The sequence below is a fragment of the Pieris napi genome, chromosome 8 (genome assembly GCF_905475465.1).
Source record: "Pieris napi chromosome 8, ilPieNapi1.2, whole genome shotgun sequence".
NCBI lineage: Eukaryota > Metazoa > Arthropoda > Insecta > Lepidoptera > Pieridae > Pieris > Pieris napi.
This window is the reverse complement of record NC_062241.1, coordinates 7,563,473-7,581,912: the sequence shown is the minus strand read 5'-3', so window position 1 is coordinate 7,581,912 and position 18,440 is coordinate 7,563,473. Positions and strand designations below refer to the sequence as shown.

At 32.7% G+C, this 18,440-nt stretch overlaps 1 protein-coding gene across 2 annotated transcripts; it reads right to left on the bottom strand.

Annotated features, from left to right (window-relative positions):
* Window positions 1–2,181: 2,181 nt before the first annotated feature.
* On the bottom strand, window positions 2,182–9,011 carry LOC125052033. 2 transcript variants are annotated; one of them, XM_047652674.1, is made up of 3 exons: window positions 8,547–9,011; window positions 3,904–4,005; window positions 2,182–3,637 (listed from the first exon to the last, which is right to left on the bottom strand). In XM_047652674.1, exons 1-3 carry the CDS (start codon window positions 8,635–8,637, stop codon window positions 3,093–3,095), a joined length of 738 nt encoding a protein of 245 aa, XP_047508630.1. In that variant the 5' UTR covers window positions 8,638–9,011; the 3' UTR covers window positions 2,182–3,092. The 2 variants fall into 2 exon arrangements, with proteins under 2 accessions (XP_047508630.1, XP_047508631.1); XM_047652675.1 differs by having other exon boundaries at window positions 3,904–4,002.
* Between the last annotated feature and the right edge of the window lie 9,429 nt (window positions 9,012–18,440).

The following is an 18,440-nucleotide window of genomic DNA, read 5'->3' as shown; positions in this document are numbered from 1 at the left end:
ATCCTTAATGATATCATTCTGGTTTGGTTTTTGTAATCATCATTAAGATAGCTTAAGGCTAAAAGCTAAATTTATTAATAAATGTATGAATAAAACAAATGCAGTCTGTGGACTGTGTGTTACATTTGGTAATATTGTTTTCTTTTCTCGCCGTGATACTATATAATATTATTAACATATTATACTGTTAGTTCGTTATCTTAGTTGAACTATGGATTTATATAATTCAACTCCCGAGGCGAAAATGTAATTTTTCGCTTAACGAAGTGAAAAAATGTGTAAACTTTCGAATAACTTTTCTCAGTGTAATTATTTAACTTTGGTAATATTTAAGTAATTACTTATTGTTATGGTAATCTATGTGTAATTTTATACAAAAATCTTGTAAATTAAATTCGTTTAATCAATAATATATAACACCTTAATATTTTAGGAACCCCTTAAACCTTTTAGTAAATTAAACTCCGTCTTAAATTGTTCTCTGTAAATGTATGCGAAGTAAATCAGTGAAATCTTAAACGTTTCGCTGTGCTCGTAGCTATATTAAATCTGAGAACGTCACTTGAAAGAGAAAACTAATAACATAACATTCAAGAAATCGTATTTTGTATATTAATGCGTAGAATCGTGTTATCAATTAGTCAATTTTATTCCCGTTAAAATCCAGTGAAATACAAAGGAACTATAAATATAAATAATTTGTCACAGAGACCCTCAAGTGGAAAACAATAGTATGAAAGCAACGGGGTTTTTTGAAATATAATTTTAGCGAAGTACGTCGATATAGCTTCATATCGTTTAAATCACAGTGCTTAAAACTACACCCTGTCGAGATACTAGCCGACGCTTAACAAAGGTGAAAGCTTGATACCTTGCTCCAAATAAAACTCGGGCCTTGAATTAGTGAACAATTGCTAATGAGAGAACTATAATAAAGATCTGTATCATACACATAGAGAAAGCGTTTTGTGTTGAACAAAAATATAAAAACATACAAGAAGTTCAATTTACCTTTTCATTTAACTGCGAATAAGTCGATGTATGGAATTAGGTTACGCAATTTGAAGAGGATTTTGAATCATAATAAAAAGAACAATGGCGTTGGAGAGCTGAAAGTATTGAAAAAGTTGTCAAGTGCCCTTCACTGGTACCGCAGAGATGGCCCTTCAGGGAGCTTCGATCGCCTCTCGCTCGCCGTTTATTAATCCATTTTTTTAGTTAGTGTAAATATTTTAACTAACTTATTTTTATAATAAATTTTACTGAAAAATAGTATTAATATTTAATTTCATGTTGCTACTATATTAATAGTTGTGTATTAAAGTAAAGCTATATTAATAGTGTGTGATTATACTAGAATAAAGATTCTAACGGTTAGTTTTAAGATTAGTGACATGGGGAGTGCAGTGACACAATTGTCTGTATTTATTAGTTATAAGCCATAGAATATTTAGAATAAGGAGATTTAAATAGTAATTAATTGTGAAAGTTAAGGGTTTCACATTCTCTGTTCTTCAGGAGAAATATTACACAATTGACGCGGTGTACCGCCATTAATTTTGTTTATATAATTCAATTCTCCACATTTTGTTACTTGCTCTAAGCTTTTGTATTTGTAATTTGCAGCATTTTATGTTAGTGTAACAAATTAAATAAGCAATGATAAATAGTTTGTAATTTCGTATTATGAAACTTGTTACAAATTGTAAGAAATGTATTTTGACCTTTAAAATATATTGGACGTAAAATTAATCGTCATGTTCAACACGTATCTATCGGTTAGTAAAAAATAAGGCTTAGTGGAGGACAATTATGTGTTATTATCAAATATAAGTTTTGGTATAACTTAATTTTCATAATTTTGATTTTACTTGTTATTCACTAAAATTTAAATCAAAGGAAAGATTTTAGATTATAACTAAATAGATTATTAGTAAATGGACGTCTGATGCAGACTTTGAATATTTGTTACTGTCACCAGCCTTGCGATTCTGTAACTCACTTTTCGAACTCACACAGCGGTTTTCGCAGCGGCGGTCGCACTCAAATCAGTCGTAAAGCAGTCATTTTACGATTTGGCATTCTGATAAGGAGGAAGCTTGTAGTTTATTGTTATACAATTCCAACACTTTCTATATACTTTATTCTTCACGCTTATAAGTCTTTAATAAATAGAGTAACTTGATATATTTTAAATCTTTATTGATAGTATACAATGTATAATAACCAAACAAAAGTAAAGATATAATTGTATAATTGACAATATCTACGAGTGTTTAAAGTGCTTTCAGGGCAGTTTTTTCGATGTTAATAATGAATAACATTAACCTAATGTAGATCATAAATATGGAATCTAATGATCTGGCATCTATATAATTATTATAGTACAAGTAATTTTGCAGTGCGTGAAATGGAATCACATTTGAAATCCTTATTTTATATCTTAATTAGTAACTTACGTCTTTAATAATGCCTCTTTTAATAAATTATAGCAAAAACTTTGGACTTTACTATATTTTTAGAATCTTTTATTACATGAGACACAAATTTTATATGAAGTAAAACTAAGTCCAACTTCCATTTGTAATGTATTCCAATGTACGCTAAATAGATAAGCATTGAGCGATCTTTAATCTCCCTACTCCAGCATACATTATAATTTTAATAAGTATTCTGCTTAATTTTCTTTATATCACTTTAATTTACAACAATCCTAAATAAGTTTTAAATAGAAACACACTGTATGTATCAGTAGATACAAAATTATCAACAATTGGCACGATAATATGACCGTTAATTATAAATAACCCGTCATTAAAGTATTCTAAACAATAATAGTAGGTATTAATGTTTCGTACAATTGGCACAGAGTACCTACTATCTACTATGTTCTCTAAATTTTAACTAGTCATTAAAATCATCAATTTCAATGAATTAGTATATATTATGCATTTATGCATAACAAATGTTATTCCTATACTGATTTTGGCTGTTTCATTAAATAAAAACCATCGAAAGAGGTCATTTGTTCCCATATTAGGTCAACAATCCTAATAAATTCTTATATACGCTTAATTATATTCAAACTAGAATTAAAAGTTTGGGTTAAGAAATAAAGGTACTAAGTATAAGATGTTCAGAGAAAGACAAGATGCGCCATTTTCTTTGGCTGGAAGAAATGAACTTGGAGCGGCTGGAGACGCATGCTCATGTAGTTTGGACTCATCAACTCCACTACCTTCACCCTCATCTTCATCATCATCAGGAGGTATGGTTGCGTGTTTTAACGCCTCAGCCCGTGGCAACTCAGGAACGTGTGTTGAGTTTTTAGTCGTAGCGCTCGTAGAGGTCACGGGAGCTATTGAGGTCGATGTCGTATTTGCAGTTACCATTTCATAAATGGCTTCGTTACTGACGTTAGCGTACGTCGTGAATTTCAAAAACATCTCTGTCAAATTGGCATCGCTATTCGCCGGAAAGTTTGTTGAAAAATTGAGCAGCTCGTCCCGTAACTGTTGATTGTAAGGCGCATTGCAGAGATTGTCATCACATATGCAGGTCAACAGATATTCAGTTTTGTATTCCAACACACAAGGTGACTCTTGAGCCGCTCCGCAGGCAAGAGTAATCGTTAAGTCTGTAAGGAAAAATATTATTGAATGCATAATAGACATATTTATACACGGGAATACTGAGTATTTTCTAAATATCATTATGTGCTATCTAGCTGAATGTATGGTAGATTTGTTTCATTTAATATATGTATATTTACATACAATCATAATAACTGTAAAAGTCTAATGTGATTGTATTACCAATTAAAATATTCAAAGCACTACAGATAGCAATTAGAATTCAATTAGTAAGAGAATATTTGAATTAGGTCAGAGGGTAAGGACTTACTAGGAGCTGACGCAACTGTAGTGCAATAGGGTTGTTCATCTGGACACATGCCGATCCGACTGGCATTTGAGCTTAAATGACATTTTCGAGGCTGGTTACCTGCTGACAACAATTTTGTTTGTTACTGATGGTCAAGACAATAAAACACTATTTAATTTTACTTTTAAGTAGATGTGTTCTGGATTCAAAATTAATAAACACGTTTTAAAATATTTTCTATGGTTGTAAATAGTTTTTGTAAGCTTGATCTGAATTAAATCGCATTTAATGTAGGTTCTCAACTTTTTTTTATTATAAAGTGTAATGTTATTATGTGGTGCAATGGTTGCAAACATTTAGTAAAACAAAAAACTTGTCGATTAAAGAGTGGCGGAGAGTTTATTGCCATTACTCCTCGTCCGTTCTACGCCCTTAATTTGAGAACTGGCAGTAAATGTAAAATCATTCAATCATTTAGCATTTAATTTGTATTTCTATATTGAGGTTCATATGTGTACATTGTGTTACCTAAATGAATAAATGATTTTGAATTTATTACAATTATGAAACGAACTGAACATAACCAATGTTTAAATTCCTTATATTCTTTAAGTTACTAAGTCACTATCTCATAAAATCACGCTGCGAATTTCCACCTAATAAATAACCAATGAACCGTAAACCCTAGCCACAAGATCAAGCTCTAACTCTATTATATAATCTTAGTATTAGTACCGAAACCTAATCAAGTCTATATTTATTACGATTGTGTTGTGTAGCACGTTTCTAATTTGCTTTGTGCACTTGGTCCATTCCAAGACTGCACAATATGTGTATATGTCAAGGGAATAAGTTAAGGTTTACGATAAATATCTTCGTAATATGTTTTTGTATTTTAATAGAAAATAGCTTTCATTCAATGCAATGCAATGCTAAATATAAAATACTAATAATATAAAATATAAATATAACTATAAATTACGTTATTTAATAACTTTATTGTTTTAACTTAATAAGTTAAAAAGTCCCGAGGTTTTACACGCTGAGACTGTCAGACTACTGAATTTATTATATTTAATAACACGGTGTTAAAACTTTATTTTTAGTATTTAATAAAATTGCCAAACTGTTATATGTTTTATTTGCTTTTGCTTTTATGAAAAGCGTGTGCTTAAACATACATTCTTTTTACCGCAATTTTAACTGACTAAACTGTCCTTTGCCTCTTTAATCTCCGCATTTCCTATTTTTATTTTCTCGGCGACCCAAAAACTGTTGGAACGTGTTTGGACTAAATTCAAGCTATTTATACGATATATTTTAAACGCTTTTGTATAATGGTCTTATTCATTTAATTTTTTCTTTGCCATGTAAACGTTTAATGTTTAGTTTAAATTACACAAATATGCTGAAAGATTCTATTACAAGGACTTTTTTAAATAGCTTTAACAAACCATGCGTGTAGTGTAGTTTATATTTAAGGTTGTATTTTTGTTAAAAGCGTTGGCGGTCAGTGTTCTGTGTCCGAATAAATGATTCGTCGGGAAAAGAACTCGCCGAAACAATGCCGTTATTAAAAAAATAATTTATTAATTACAATGTTACGTTTTTGCAAATTAAAAATCAAATAACAAAGTTCATGTTTCAGAAAAGAGTCTTTATCAAACCATTAAGTTTCATGACTCGAAAAGGTAAAGAATAATTGTTAGACTCATAAAAAATTCAATCATCGTTACAATAAAGTTTATGAATACTCCAACACGGCGCGTTGCTTGGGGATTTCGACCGCAAACTTTTATATTCTGAAATCAACATAACAATCACGTTTGTTACCTGAATTATACGGAAACATCTTAAAATACTGTTATTTGAATAATTGTTGAATATTTTGGTACATATTAACAGTTGTTTATACAATGAGGTTCGTCTTCAAAATCTATTTAAGGTTCTATATTTATCGCATAAAGTTCTCTTAGATAATATAGGCATAAAGTAATTATTTGTTTAATTGTTTTCGGCATACTGATATTTAGCTAAAAATGTGCTTTTTTGTCTAATATGCATCAAAAGTGTCAATAAAATCGAAAAATAGCGATAAAATATTGTAAACATAAACGTTAGCAATGAATACTAATCTTAACATTAAGCCCAATTCATCGAATCTATAAGTACGTTCTCTAAATCAGCTTGAGCATAAACAAAACTCGGAAACGTAACACAATATTTGTCGTTATTAATGTTATGTATTCATTCATTGCAAGTGTCTGTCAACAATCTTTAGCGACTAGTAGACTTTATTGAGAAGAAGATCTTTATATGATGAACTCTTTTTCCCAAAAGCCGTTTCATAGAAAATGGACATAGTTCAGTCCGGATAAAAAGACGCAAAACGAAATTGACTTCATGTCAATTAAAAGACAAATATATAAAGATGTAACTGAAAGTGATCATAGGAATACATTCATATTGTGAAAGTAATTGTGTATATCAATATGAAAGCTGAACGTAATCGTCTCATGAAGTCGACGGTAGGTACGTCTCAATATCAAGTCATACAAAAATTCCATCTTGATCTCCAAAATCGCTTTTCTTACTGGTGATGTATATGTGGATACTCTTAATGATGGACCTATTGAGGGTATTAAACGAATGGCTCTCAATACTGTAAATCTACCTCTAAGAAAACGGTGCAGAAACTCTCTATAAAGACGTGCACAAAGACCCTACCGCTTCAAAACCGTGGTGATGTCGACTTTTATAGCTTAACAAAGAAATATTTGGTGCCTTGCGATATGCGCTCCTTTAATACAAAATTTGTCGAGGACACAATCCAGCAAAACAAAGGCTGAAAAGGCAAGACGGCGTAGAAGTCTCTTCTATGCCCGACATTGAGACACATTACATTACATTATGAGAAGCTTTATACCTCTTCTATTATGCCTTTGACGTGTCTAATGACGCACAAGCTCGACTTACCCGATATTACACTGAAGACATATCGGATATCAGCTTATATCAGATAAGGATGGCTCTGATATAATTAAATAATAATAAAACACTAGGCGATGACGGAATAACCACTGAGCTGCAATCCTCAGAATGCTTCCGAAAAGCCTACGGTACGATCAACCACATACATACGCTTAGGCAAATCGTACAGAAAACCGAAGTGTACATTTACCACTATGCCTAGCGTTTGTGAACTATGAAAATACGTTCGATTCCATTGAGACTTGAGCTGTGTTGAGATCACTACAAAGATGCCGTATACATCGAGTTGCTAAAATGTCTATATAACAGAGCCACTATCACATTCGACTTCAAGAGCAATGCACTAAGGCTAATCCACTTAAGCGAGGTGTCAGACAGGGCGATGTTATATCCCCCAAACTTTACCGATGGAATGCAAGATGCCTTTAAACACCTTGAATGGAACTATCAAGGCCTTAATGTCAAGTACATTTTACACCTCCATTTCGCGGATGATATTGTTAACATGGCCGAGTCTCGGGAAGATTTCAACCGAATGCTCTTCGACCTTCAGAGAGTCTCAAATCAAGTAAGTAATGAACTAAAAATGGATAAGACAAAAATTATGTCGCGCCTACTCCATTAACATTGGGAAACATAAATCTAGTGGTAGGGGCTGAATATGTTTACTTAGGCCTTACAATGCATTTAGGTAAATCCAACTTCGAGAAGGAGATTAGTCGAAGAATCCTTGTATAGTCTTCAAAAAATTAAAAAGTGTATTTCCAGCGATTTCGCACCCTCAATGCTTAAAATCAAAAGTCTCTTACCAGTGACTGCTCTGAGATTTGGTATCTTACTTCAAACCTGGTACACAAGCTCCGCGTCGCTCAACAAGATCCGAAGACGAACTAAATTCACTGATATAACAAAAGGAAGTATAATTACATAACAATGGGGAGGTCGTATTGCCCGAAGAAAAGATAGCCGATGGGCCAAATTCCTGGAATGAAGGACGAGGACCAGTTGGCAAAGCGTTGGACGGCCCACTTGGGGACAGATGACCTGGTGAGGGAAGTAAGGCGAAAAGCGCGGGGGTAGTGGATACTGGAAATTTAAGGTTGAGGCCTATGTCCAGCAGTAGTCGTCAACAGGCTGAGACGACGAAGTGTCTGTCTAACCGTTTCGTAATGCACGATTCGATTATTCGAGAATCGCAATTATTGTTACGGATTGTTAGTCCCGATCACCTGCCTTACAAAACATAAGTAATAAGCAAAGATATATTTTTATCCTATACATGACGAGACGTGATTTTAAACAAAACATATTCAAAGTTTATCTTTGTCCAATAACATCATTAAAGTACGGTCTGTGAAACAGCCTGAGAGTACGAAGTAAAGTAATTAAACTTGTTAACCCTAACATTAAATTTATTATTCGATATATCTACGTAATGCGGCACGTAAAGGTTACTACTTTATCTTTGTTTTAATTAGAAATACAAATATTCGAATAATAGGAATTTTACTACTATTTAACAATTCACGAAGCTTAAGAAATGAATATAGACTGACGCTGCGTATTACTTCAATCTTGTTGTGTTATATTATTATATTTAAAATAGCTAATCATTTAAGATAAAACAAGGGAAATTCCTATACAGATAAAACAATTATATAAATAATACAAACTTGTATGTGGTAAAGCACCAATCCTCGTATCCACTATCAGTAGCATCAATATACAGAAGAACATAGCACAAGAAAACATCTTTATTCTCATCCCTACAGGATATTTATAACTAGCTCGCTTGATATTAATTCAATAATTTTTTATGACTATTCTAACGAATCATTCATAAATGATTCCAAAGGAAAATTTCAATCAATTACCATAATATTAAACGAAACAAAGATATTGTTACCAATGACGCCGACTTTTTAATATCTAAACCAATATATTTACATCTAATTTTATACTAATAATCTAGAAGTGGTTCTGTAATATACGAATAAAGTAATAAATGATGTATGTTAATAAATTAATCACGTTTCCATTAGCTCTCGTAGCCCACTTAATAATTAACTTCGATTCGCGATCTAGCTACGACGTAGCGTAGCTCGTTGGCTACGTCCCGTAGACGACTGACGTAGCTCTAGTGGCTTGTAGCCGACATCCCGGACAACACTTCAATCAGAATACGAATTGAATAATTTTATACCCGAGATAATGAAATTAGGAAATCGATAGTTTTACGATTATAACTTTAACCCTTAAATATGTTGGTACAATGCGTTTATACTAAAATATAACAATAGGTAACTCGAACTCTAAAATTTTTACTTTTATCGAATTCTATAATTATGTTGCTTCTTAGAAGTCTGTACCTAAATATATATTTTCAATCGATCATATTTTATGACACACAACCTAAAGACGCGGCATTAAATATTACGAAATACTGTGCTGCTATTCATAAATTTAATTAATTAATCAGAAATTAGTCGATTAAATATTGCGTAGTTGTGTGGACTTGTTATATCGTAATTGAAAATAATTATCCAAAAAGCAATTAATGCGGCTTATAGCAGTCATTTCGATTGTACACTCCCATGTTGGTTTATAGACAAAACCGATTATTATACAAACACTTTCAATTAACTATAACGGCAATTTACGTTATGTAACGTACGTAATGTACGTTTTCATAGTATAAAATAATTAAAAAGATAACGATAACGTTTACAATTATATATTAACGTGGTATGTAACTGTTTTTCTTTATAATCGTATTTCCGTTCTAGATATCACTATATCCCGTTTCATTTATATTAGTTCTCAGTAGCAAAGTGTAACAATAGAGAAACAAATTTCCATTAACATATTCATGCACAAAAACTTTCGCATTAATAAAATTAAAAGGATAGGATTTCAGATTCCATTTTCACATACCTTTGAGCACGAAAGTTTGAAAGGATACTCCGCATTGCGGAAAGACGCTGAAAAGAAGTAATTATTTATTACCAGCTGGTGCTCACGACTTCGTCTTCGTAGATCTAAATAGATAGTAAAACATAGCTTATACTTTTAGAATTGCTATTTCTTTCTTTTATAATATTAGGATGGGATATATCCAGACAGATAAATCTCAGGGAAAGGTATTCGGAATAACCATGAGGGCGAAGGGAGGCTGGGAGGAATGTAACATTAATTGGCAATCTCCGTATCCAAATGCCCTCGCTCGAGTGTTATCCTCAAATATATTAGTTACCGTTCATTAGTAAGATGGTTGCATAATGTTATATATATGCGTTTTTATAGAGTACCTTATCTACGCAATTTAATGAAATTTTCATTTGCATTATTATGTTATTTTTCTTATTAACGAAAAAAACTTGATTTAAATAACTAGAACTAGATTAATATACAATCATATATATTTGTTGATAACGCACTTGATCTTAGGCTCAATTTCTGGCGAACAAAGTGTCAGCTTTAACTCATATCTTAATGTGAACAATGGTAATTTAAGTCATGAACTAATTCATCAGAACGAAATAATACGCTAACTGTAGATTCTAATTTTAAATTAAGAAAACTGTGCAGACTTTTACGTGATGTAAGTTTAAAGCTAAGTGTGTGGATTCCATTAAAGGACTTCGAAACTTAGTAGGAAAATATTCGCCCCAGGAGATGAAAGTTTGGAACACGAGTTTCATACAGTTGTAATTTTATATCTTTAAATAATGATGAATGGGAGGATGATGCTAACGAAGAATATTTAATTCTCAGTTTATTCAAGTTAACGAATAAAGTTAAATAAGCTCAAGATGTTTTAAAAATGCTTACAATTTATACAATTATTATTTATTAAAAGAATTGTTACATTGTTTTATGCTATTATTATTTCAAAAGAGATAAGAATGTTGCCGTGCATAAAATTTTAATTAAAGATATAATCATTTATCAGAAACCGTCGTGAAATGTTCAGAGGAAAAGGAAACGGCACTCACACGTAGATGTTTAATGAATTAATTAATGACTTTGGTGTTCGTCTGTGAGCGACACTATTGTTATTTTTGTAATAAATAACTATACCTATTGTTTTTCTTTTAGCAATTATAATTCCATGAAGGTTTCTAGAGGTAAAATTTACGACATTGACTGGTTTCATTCGACGTAAATGGCAGACAACCTTTCGAAATTACAACAATAAATAATCCACTCCTTAAGACATGTTGGCATCAAATTGCACTTGCTTCTTTGATCTTTATAGTTTGTATATATAGAACATCATCTTTTGTAGACAAATCATATCATGTGATCGGCTCTTTGCTTCGATTTTTGACTCTAAAAAACCGAGAGTAGGTAAAGAGTGATATGTTTAATTACTAGACACAAAGTAATAACAGTATGAATTACAAAATATAGATATTGGGTTGGATCCAAAGCAAATAGAAGTGAGGATGCCCGAATGAGTTCAAAACGTAATAGAGTCGTAATCAAAGTGAAAACGGTTTAATCAGGCGACTGAGTTGGCTCAGCGACGGCCTAATGCAATTATCTGCGTAGCCTTCGCAGATGCCAACGATACCTAAATTTTTAATATCAAATGGATTTGATATTAAAAATTTATATTTGGATACCATAAGACTGCTTTATATAAACGCGATATTTTACATTACGATGTTTAAATTGTAATAAGAAAAATGACGACAAAATGCGTTTTTATGTTACGATGTTTATAAATTTTTCGTTCTTAATCTATTTTCTTCTGGAGTTACCTTAGTAACGAATTTCAAAAATTTATTATAAAGAAAAGGAATTACATAATTTCTTTATACTTAATGAAAAATAAAAATATCCCATGACCCACAGCGTCGATTCTCTCTATCTACATGTACAATGTATTTATTCTAAATTAACAGTTGAATTCATAACGCGTATCTTACTCCTAACTTCGAAAACTAATATAACACGAAATACTAACGCCCATAGACTAATGACTTTGACTAGATTGTTAGTCTATTCTGCAGATATAAAATTTTTTTAAACATGTGTATGTTATTCATAGGTTTTATTAAAATATAATGAAATACTATGCCCGTAAAGGGTTTTTTTTTAAATAAATGGGCCGGAACACATGATAATGAAAAACATAGGCAAAGCTTCGACAAACCGATAACATTTTGATGAATTGCTTACATTTATCAGGCAATTGATCACACAATTTTGAACGGTATTATTTGATCGTGAATAAATCGTGACACTAAGCGTGACGATATTTCACAAATTATCTGAGTAAATATTATCTGCTTAACTTTCGAGAAAAATCTATTCATTATTAGTGTTTGAAAGACATTTCACTTTTGTAATATATAATACTTTTTAGTGTGTGATGAATATGACTCCTAGTACCTACATATGTTTAAGTATAACACAATTACATTACAATTCTTACACAAAAACATTGATTGATTGATTAGCCTTTATTGCTGACCCCCATACAATGTAATAACAATTATTTAAATTACATAAAAAACACTTAATTCTAACACATAAATAAAATAAAACTTAATCTAATGCATCATATGACCCGCTTTTGGTGATCAGCGTGTCCTGTGACACGTAGGCCTCTTCCAGCTGTTTCCATTCTTTTCTGTTATTAGCTCTTCTTGTCCAAGTTGTGCCTCCTATTATCTTAATATCGTCTGCCCATCTCTTGGTCGGTCTTCCTCTTTTCCTTTTTCCATCACGTGGTTGCCATTCTGTAATTATTTTTGTCCATTTCAACCTGCTATCTCTCGTCATGTGCCCAGTCCAGCGCCATTTCAACTGCCTTATTTTCTTTATAATGTCTTCTACTTTGGTCGTTGATCTGATCTCTTCTGCTCTTTTTCGATGTCTCAGTGTTACACCCACCATGCTTCTTTCCATTCCTCTTTGGCATGTTCTCAACTTTAGAAGATGTTTCTGAGATAAAGCCCAAGTCTCGCAGCCGTATGTAACACATGGTAGGATACATAGATTGAACACCTTTTTCTTAGCTACTATTGGGAAGTCTTTACTTTTAAGTACTTCCTTGAGTGACCAAAATCTCTTCCAGGCGCTAGACACTCTTCTTTCTATCTCAAGATCCATTTGGTCATGAAATGATATTATTTGCCCTAAATATACGTAGTGATCTACATATTCGATAGCATCTCCTCCTATTTGTATCATAATAGTTTCTCTATTTGTCATTATTTTCGTTTTAGATTTGTTCATAGAAAGCCCAACTATCTTGCTTGCTTCTGTCAGCTGTTGCAGCATAGTTTGAAGCGTCTTTGCGTTATCTGAAATGATCACTAAATCGTCTGCGAATCTTAGGTGGTTCAGTAGTCTGCCGTTTATGTTTATGCCGACCTTATCCCATTCCAAATTTCTAAATAAACTCTCCAAAATGGCTGAGAAGAGTTTTGGGGACAAAGGATCGCCCTGTCTCACACCCCTGGCTATAGGAAATTCTTCACCCGTTGTCTCTAGTTTGATATAAGCCGTGCTACTTGTATATATATTTCTAATTATACGTATGTATTTTTTTGGTATACCTTGTTGTATTAAGGCTCTCCAGAGGGAATCGTGCTTTATAGAGTCGAATGCTTTACTGTAGTCTACAAAAGCGATGTATAGTGCTTTTCCGTATTCTTTGCACTTTTGTATTAGCTGTTTTATAACATGTATATGATCTACAGTTGAGAATCCGGATCTGAATCCAGCTTGTTCCATGGGTTGTTGTTCATCCATTACCTTGGTTATTCTTCGCAGGATCATTTTGGAGAAAACTTTATACATGTTGGACATAAGGCTTATAGGTCTATAGTTTTCTATGATGTTCCTGTCACCCTTTTTGTGGAGCAGTGTAATTATGTTCTTCGTCCATTGAGAAGGTATGTATTCCGTTTTTAGTATGGTGTTGAATAGTTCAGTAAGCTTTCTTAGGTTCCCTGGTGCTGCTGATGATACTTTGATCATCTCATTAGTTATGTGGTCTGGTCCAGGCGCTTTTCCATTTTTTAAAAAAACATCAAAAACATTACGATACTTAAATATGCTGGTTTTTGTGATTGTAATGGATTGACCATTACAATCGTATCATGTAAAAATATACAAAAATGCTATGGCGTACGCCTTCCCCATTTATCACAAGAGATGCCTAAATCCATCTACGCAATAATAATTTTATTGATGACGGCACATACTTATCGACGTCATCTTCGTATATTTTCAAAGGGAAAACTTGCAGCGAAATTTTAAAACAAAAAAGCCTTAAATATATCATATCGTCATACAATTTCCTGCTGTATTGTTTATTACTTTTAAACATACTTGATTGATAGCTAAGAGCTTTAAGCTTTCAAATACTAAGCATTGGGACTTGGTCTTCGAAAGAGCTTCCTAAGACATTAGCTAGGAATAAAATGAGAGGAAACGACCGCTTGTAAGAGCACGAGGAGATGAATACCTAAACATATAAGGGTGGATTAATGAACTTTCTTACAATTAGAAGCCAATTCACCCTACGCAACATTTATAGATAAAACATGTTTGTACGTGATATTTTATCTAAACCTAATCACAAGAACCTACTAATTTTGATAAAACTTAACTATTTTTAAATAGGCAATAACATTAATGAACTTCTAGTATATTTGGACATCTAACCAATAGAGAAACCTTGACAAATGAAATGTTTCGACAATTTGAAGCCAGAATGATGTGTTCAAATGTTGGGTGCCTTACAATCTAAACGTTTATTTGAAAATATTAGGAAATATTAGTTTATAGTCCTCACTTATCTCGTCAATAGAAAAGTTAAAGCTTGGAGAGCAATGTACAATCTATCAACTATCAATAGCAAAGTAATACATGTGAATCAATTACTGAGAATCATTGCGTGTATGCCTGGATGGACCACTTCCCTGCCTATTAATATTCATTCAACGTGATCGGATTTCTGTTCCATCATCCCTGTAATGGTCAAATACAATATAATTATGAGGCATTGGATGTTAACGTTTATAATAGATTGAACCTAAATATACCAATACACGATCGAGCGTGGTTAAAAGCTTTTTAAACTATATAGCTTTTTTACTTGTATAAATTTTTTTTTAATACAATCGATATATTTATTTAATATTACTGTACTTACTGTAATGTACCACATGGTAAATGGATGGAAATACTACAGAGAATTGGCTTAAATTATAAGGATTGCCGTTTCATTAAGACCTATATTGGAAGCAAAGTGCCAATATAAGAGTAAAGAGCAAATATTCATCATATATCGAGATTCAGAGAGGTGTGCGTCAAGGTTGCATTTTATCACCCTTGCTATTTAACTTGTATGCCGATGCAATATTTTCAGAAGCCCTAGATAATTGTCCACATGGCATAGCAATTAATGGCAAACTGCTGAATAACTTAAGATACGCTGATGACACGATCTTAATCTCAGAGAGCTTCGATGGTGTACAGACTTTAGTCAATTAAGTTGCCGCTGTGAGCTCTAAATTTGGTATTATCATCAACGCAAAAAAGTCAAAATATATGACAATAAACCGAACACCGGAGTTTTTCACACACCTCAACATTTATTGATGAAAAGGGTGAATCCGCTGCAGAATTGAACAAACGCGGAACGCCTTTTCAAAACTAAAAAAAGTACTTTGTGACAAGCGCCTAAATTTACAACTTTTAAAATTAAGCGCATTGCGCGATGTTACGTCTTCTCTATTCAAAAAATACGAACGCAAAGTGGCAGGTAGAACGAGACGTGGCCCCAGACGCACGTCTTGGCTGAAAAACCTAAGAAACTGGTTTGATCAAAGCACTAAGTTATTGTTTAGAAGCGCGGCATCCAAAATTAAACTAGCCATGACGCCAACCTTCGCAAGGATGGCACTATAATATAAAGTACTTACTAAGAATGACTGAATAACAGTTTGTTGAATAACAGCCGTAAACAATAAAGTCTTAAATAAGGTAAGTAAGCACTTAAATGACGTGAAGCACGTGAGCATATATAATCATACTTTCCAAAAATTAAAGTCAATATTAAATAATTTATGTTTGTATTAACGGCTAATATCTATAAAAATAATTATATGAGTTACTGAAATATAAATAATCTGATCAATGATATTAGCCGACGGAGCGTTCACGCCCTTTCGTTCCACTTCAACGAAGAATTTGCCTTCATTGGCTTATTATCGATAAATCGGTTAATTAGTAAATTCAAGGTCGTTATTATAATATAATCCCGATACTAAAAAATTCGAAGATACTTTAAGAATTGCGTATATTTATCAGTTCAGTAGAATATCTGAATTAAAATCAGCACATTACGTGCAAGCACATTATTAACAAGTGTTTTAAATACAATTCCAGTGGCATAACAACCGTGTCTTGACCCGAGATTTCTGTATGTTTCGTGATCTTTTTTTGTCTTAAAGGCAAGTAGGTGATCAGCTCTCTGTTCCCAACAAACGCCGTCGACTTTTGGGTCAAAAGCATGCGGGTTTGATCAAGATGTTTTTCTTCACTGTAATAGCGATTGTTTATTGATGAGATTATAGGGATGTGAAAAAATAATCGATTATTAAAAAAATCTATTGTTTTAAAAGTAAAAATCGATTTTTAAATTTAAAATTATCGATTAATAATCGATTTTTCATCTGCCACCTCCCGACATTATGTCTGGTCTTTTATAACCCGGACCTCGAACTACTAGGGATATTCGATATACATCGATGTTTACACTGCGATACATTGAATCCGATTCTTTGAAGATGTATTGATATACTCGATGCATTGATGTTTTTTTGTAAAACATCGAAAGTATGATAAAACCAGTTAATTTTACAAAAACTCAAGTTTGAATGGAACACTATAATTTAAAAGTAAAATAAATTTATTCAGCAGCACAAGATTACATACAATTAAAAAGACAACAAAAATACTGCAATGTGCTACTGAAAAGGCAATACACTCAGCATTTATCAAGTTTCACCTAAAATCTATCAAAACGAGATTAAGTTAATTTCGATTTTGATTATTCTTAAACGTTAATTTGTGTTTATAATTTCGATTGTTTATTTTTAATTAAAAAAACCATGAAAAATATAGAAATTTTACCTAAAAATAAAATTTGTATTATGTTTCCTAAGACGTCCGAGGTCCATTATGAGAGTACATCGTTTCCTTTTCCGCCCAAATCGCTAGTATCCGACCTTTTCCCACCACGTGACACCGCCGCCAGCGCCCAGCGTTTGAAACTGGAACTAACTTTTTATCGCGCTAAAGCAAGCCGCCAGAGTTCTTGTTCATTGTTGGTCTCATAATAAGAGAACCAGGAAGAGCTTGTTTGGACCTCGGACGTCTTAGGAAACATAATACAAATTTTATTTTTAGGTAAAATTTCTATATTATGTGTTCCGTTTGACGTCCGAGGTCCATTATGAGAGACGTGTTTGTTATCTCCTGGTGGCTTGTAAAGTTATATATTAATAACTAAAAAACGCAACAATGTGATTTGAATTATTTATATCCGATAGAATCATGATGAAATAAACAATACAAGCTAATTAAAGCCTAAGCTTTAGCATCATTTAATAAACATAATAACAAAAATTTTATTGTTTATAATGAAGTAGAATACTTGGCTAATCATTAAGCGGCCGAAAGTACTGAGAAAGAGACTTCTGATTGAGTCTCAGCATTCTGACTATTATTATCTAGATTTCGACAATAATATATCTTTAATGTACTTTCATGACGCCAATTTGCCTAACCAAGAATATCATTTATGTTTCTAAAACAATTTAGCGAAGCAACAGCTGATCAAGTACCCCGAGATGCTTCGATACCTGATTCCAAAAGGGGTTTCTTGACCCAGCCCCCAAAAATTGTGGGCGTAGCTGGTCTTACAGGATATCTGGTTGTAATAAACAAATTTGTCAAGGAGCCTCATCTATTATTAGAGACAGTTATGAGTGTCCTAAGCCAAAATAAGGGATTTAGATGTTTCTCCGGGCACGATAAAAACGTCCAACTTGACTGTCTATACGTTCCTGTATCTGTTTTAAAACCGAAACCCGGATGCAAAGTGATGGAATCACCGTTATCAATAAAATGCTGAGGCTCGAAAAAGCAAGAGAGTCAAATCATGAACTCTATGCCCAGAAGCCAATAAAATTATTGTGGCTGTGTGTTTCGAGCTATGAAATAAATTTTGCTCATCTAGTTTTAGGCTTTTCAAATAATTTATAACTTTCCCCGCTTCCCATACTGGCAATTACTGCGCGATTGGTCTAGCTATAGATAGGATTGAGCTAGCGCTTTAAGGATATGTTTTACTAATTTATTAGATAAAATTTTAACATCGCTTAGAGCCTCACAAATTGATGCTATGTCAGATTTGTGAACTAAAATAGATATAGCTACATCAGGAGGAGCCGGGAATCGACAGTTTATATTACTATGTTGACACCAATTTACCCATTTATACCAAATAGGGGCATATGTTTTCCTTGTTGAAGCTC

Bases quoted from the DNA above. Each gene is read 5' to 3' on its own strand.
- LOC125052033 (XM_047652674.1), bottom strand. From the start codon at position 8,637: ATGAGAATAAAGATGTTTTCTTGTGCTATGTTCTTCTGTATATTGATG. The intron at 4,006-8,546 runs GTTTGTATTATT...AATTGTTGTCAG, and splicing joins TGGTGCTTTACCACATACAA to CAGGTAACCAGCCTCGAAAA. The intron at 3,638-3,903 runs GTAAGTCCTTAC...TTTTCCTTACAG, and splicing joins TACAGTTGCGTCAGCTCCTA to ACTTAACGATTACTCTTGCC.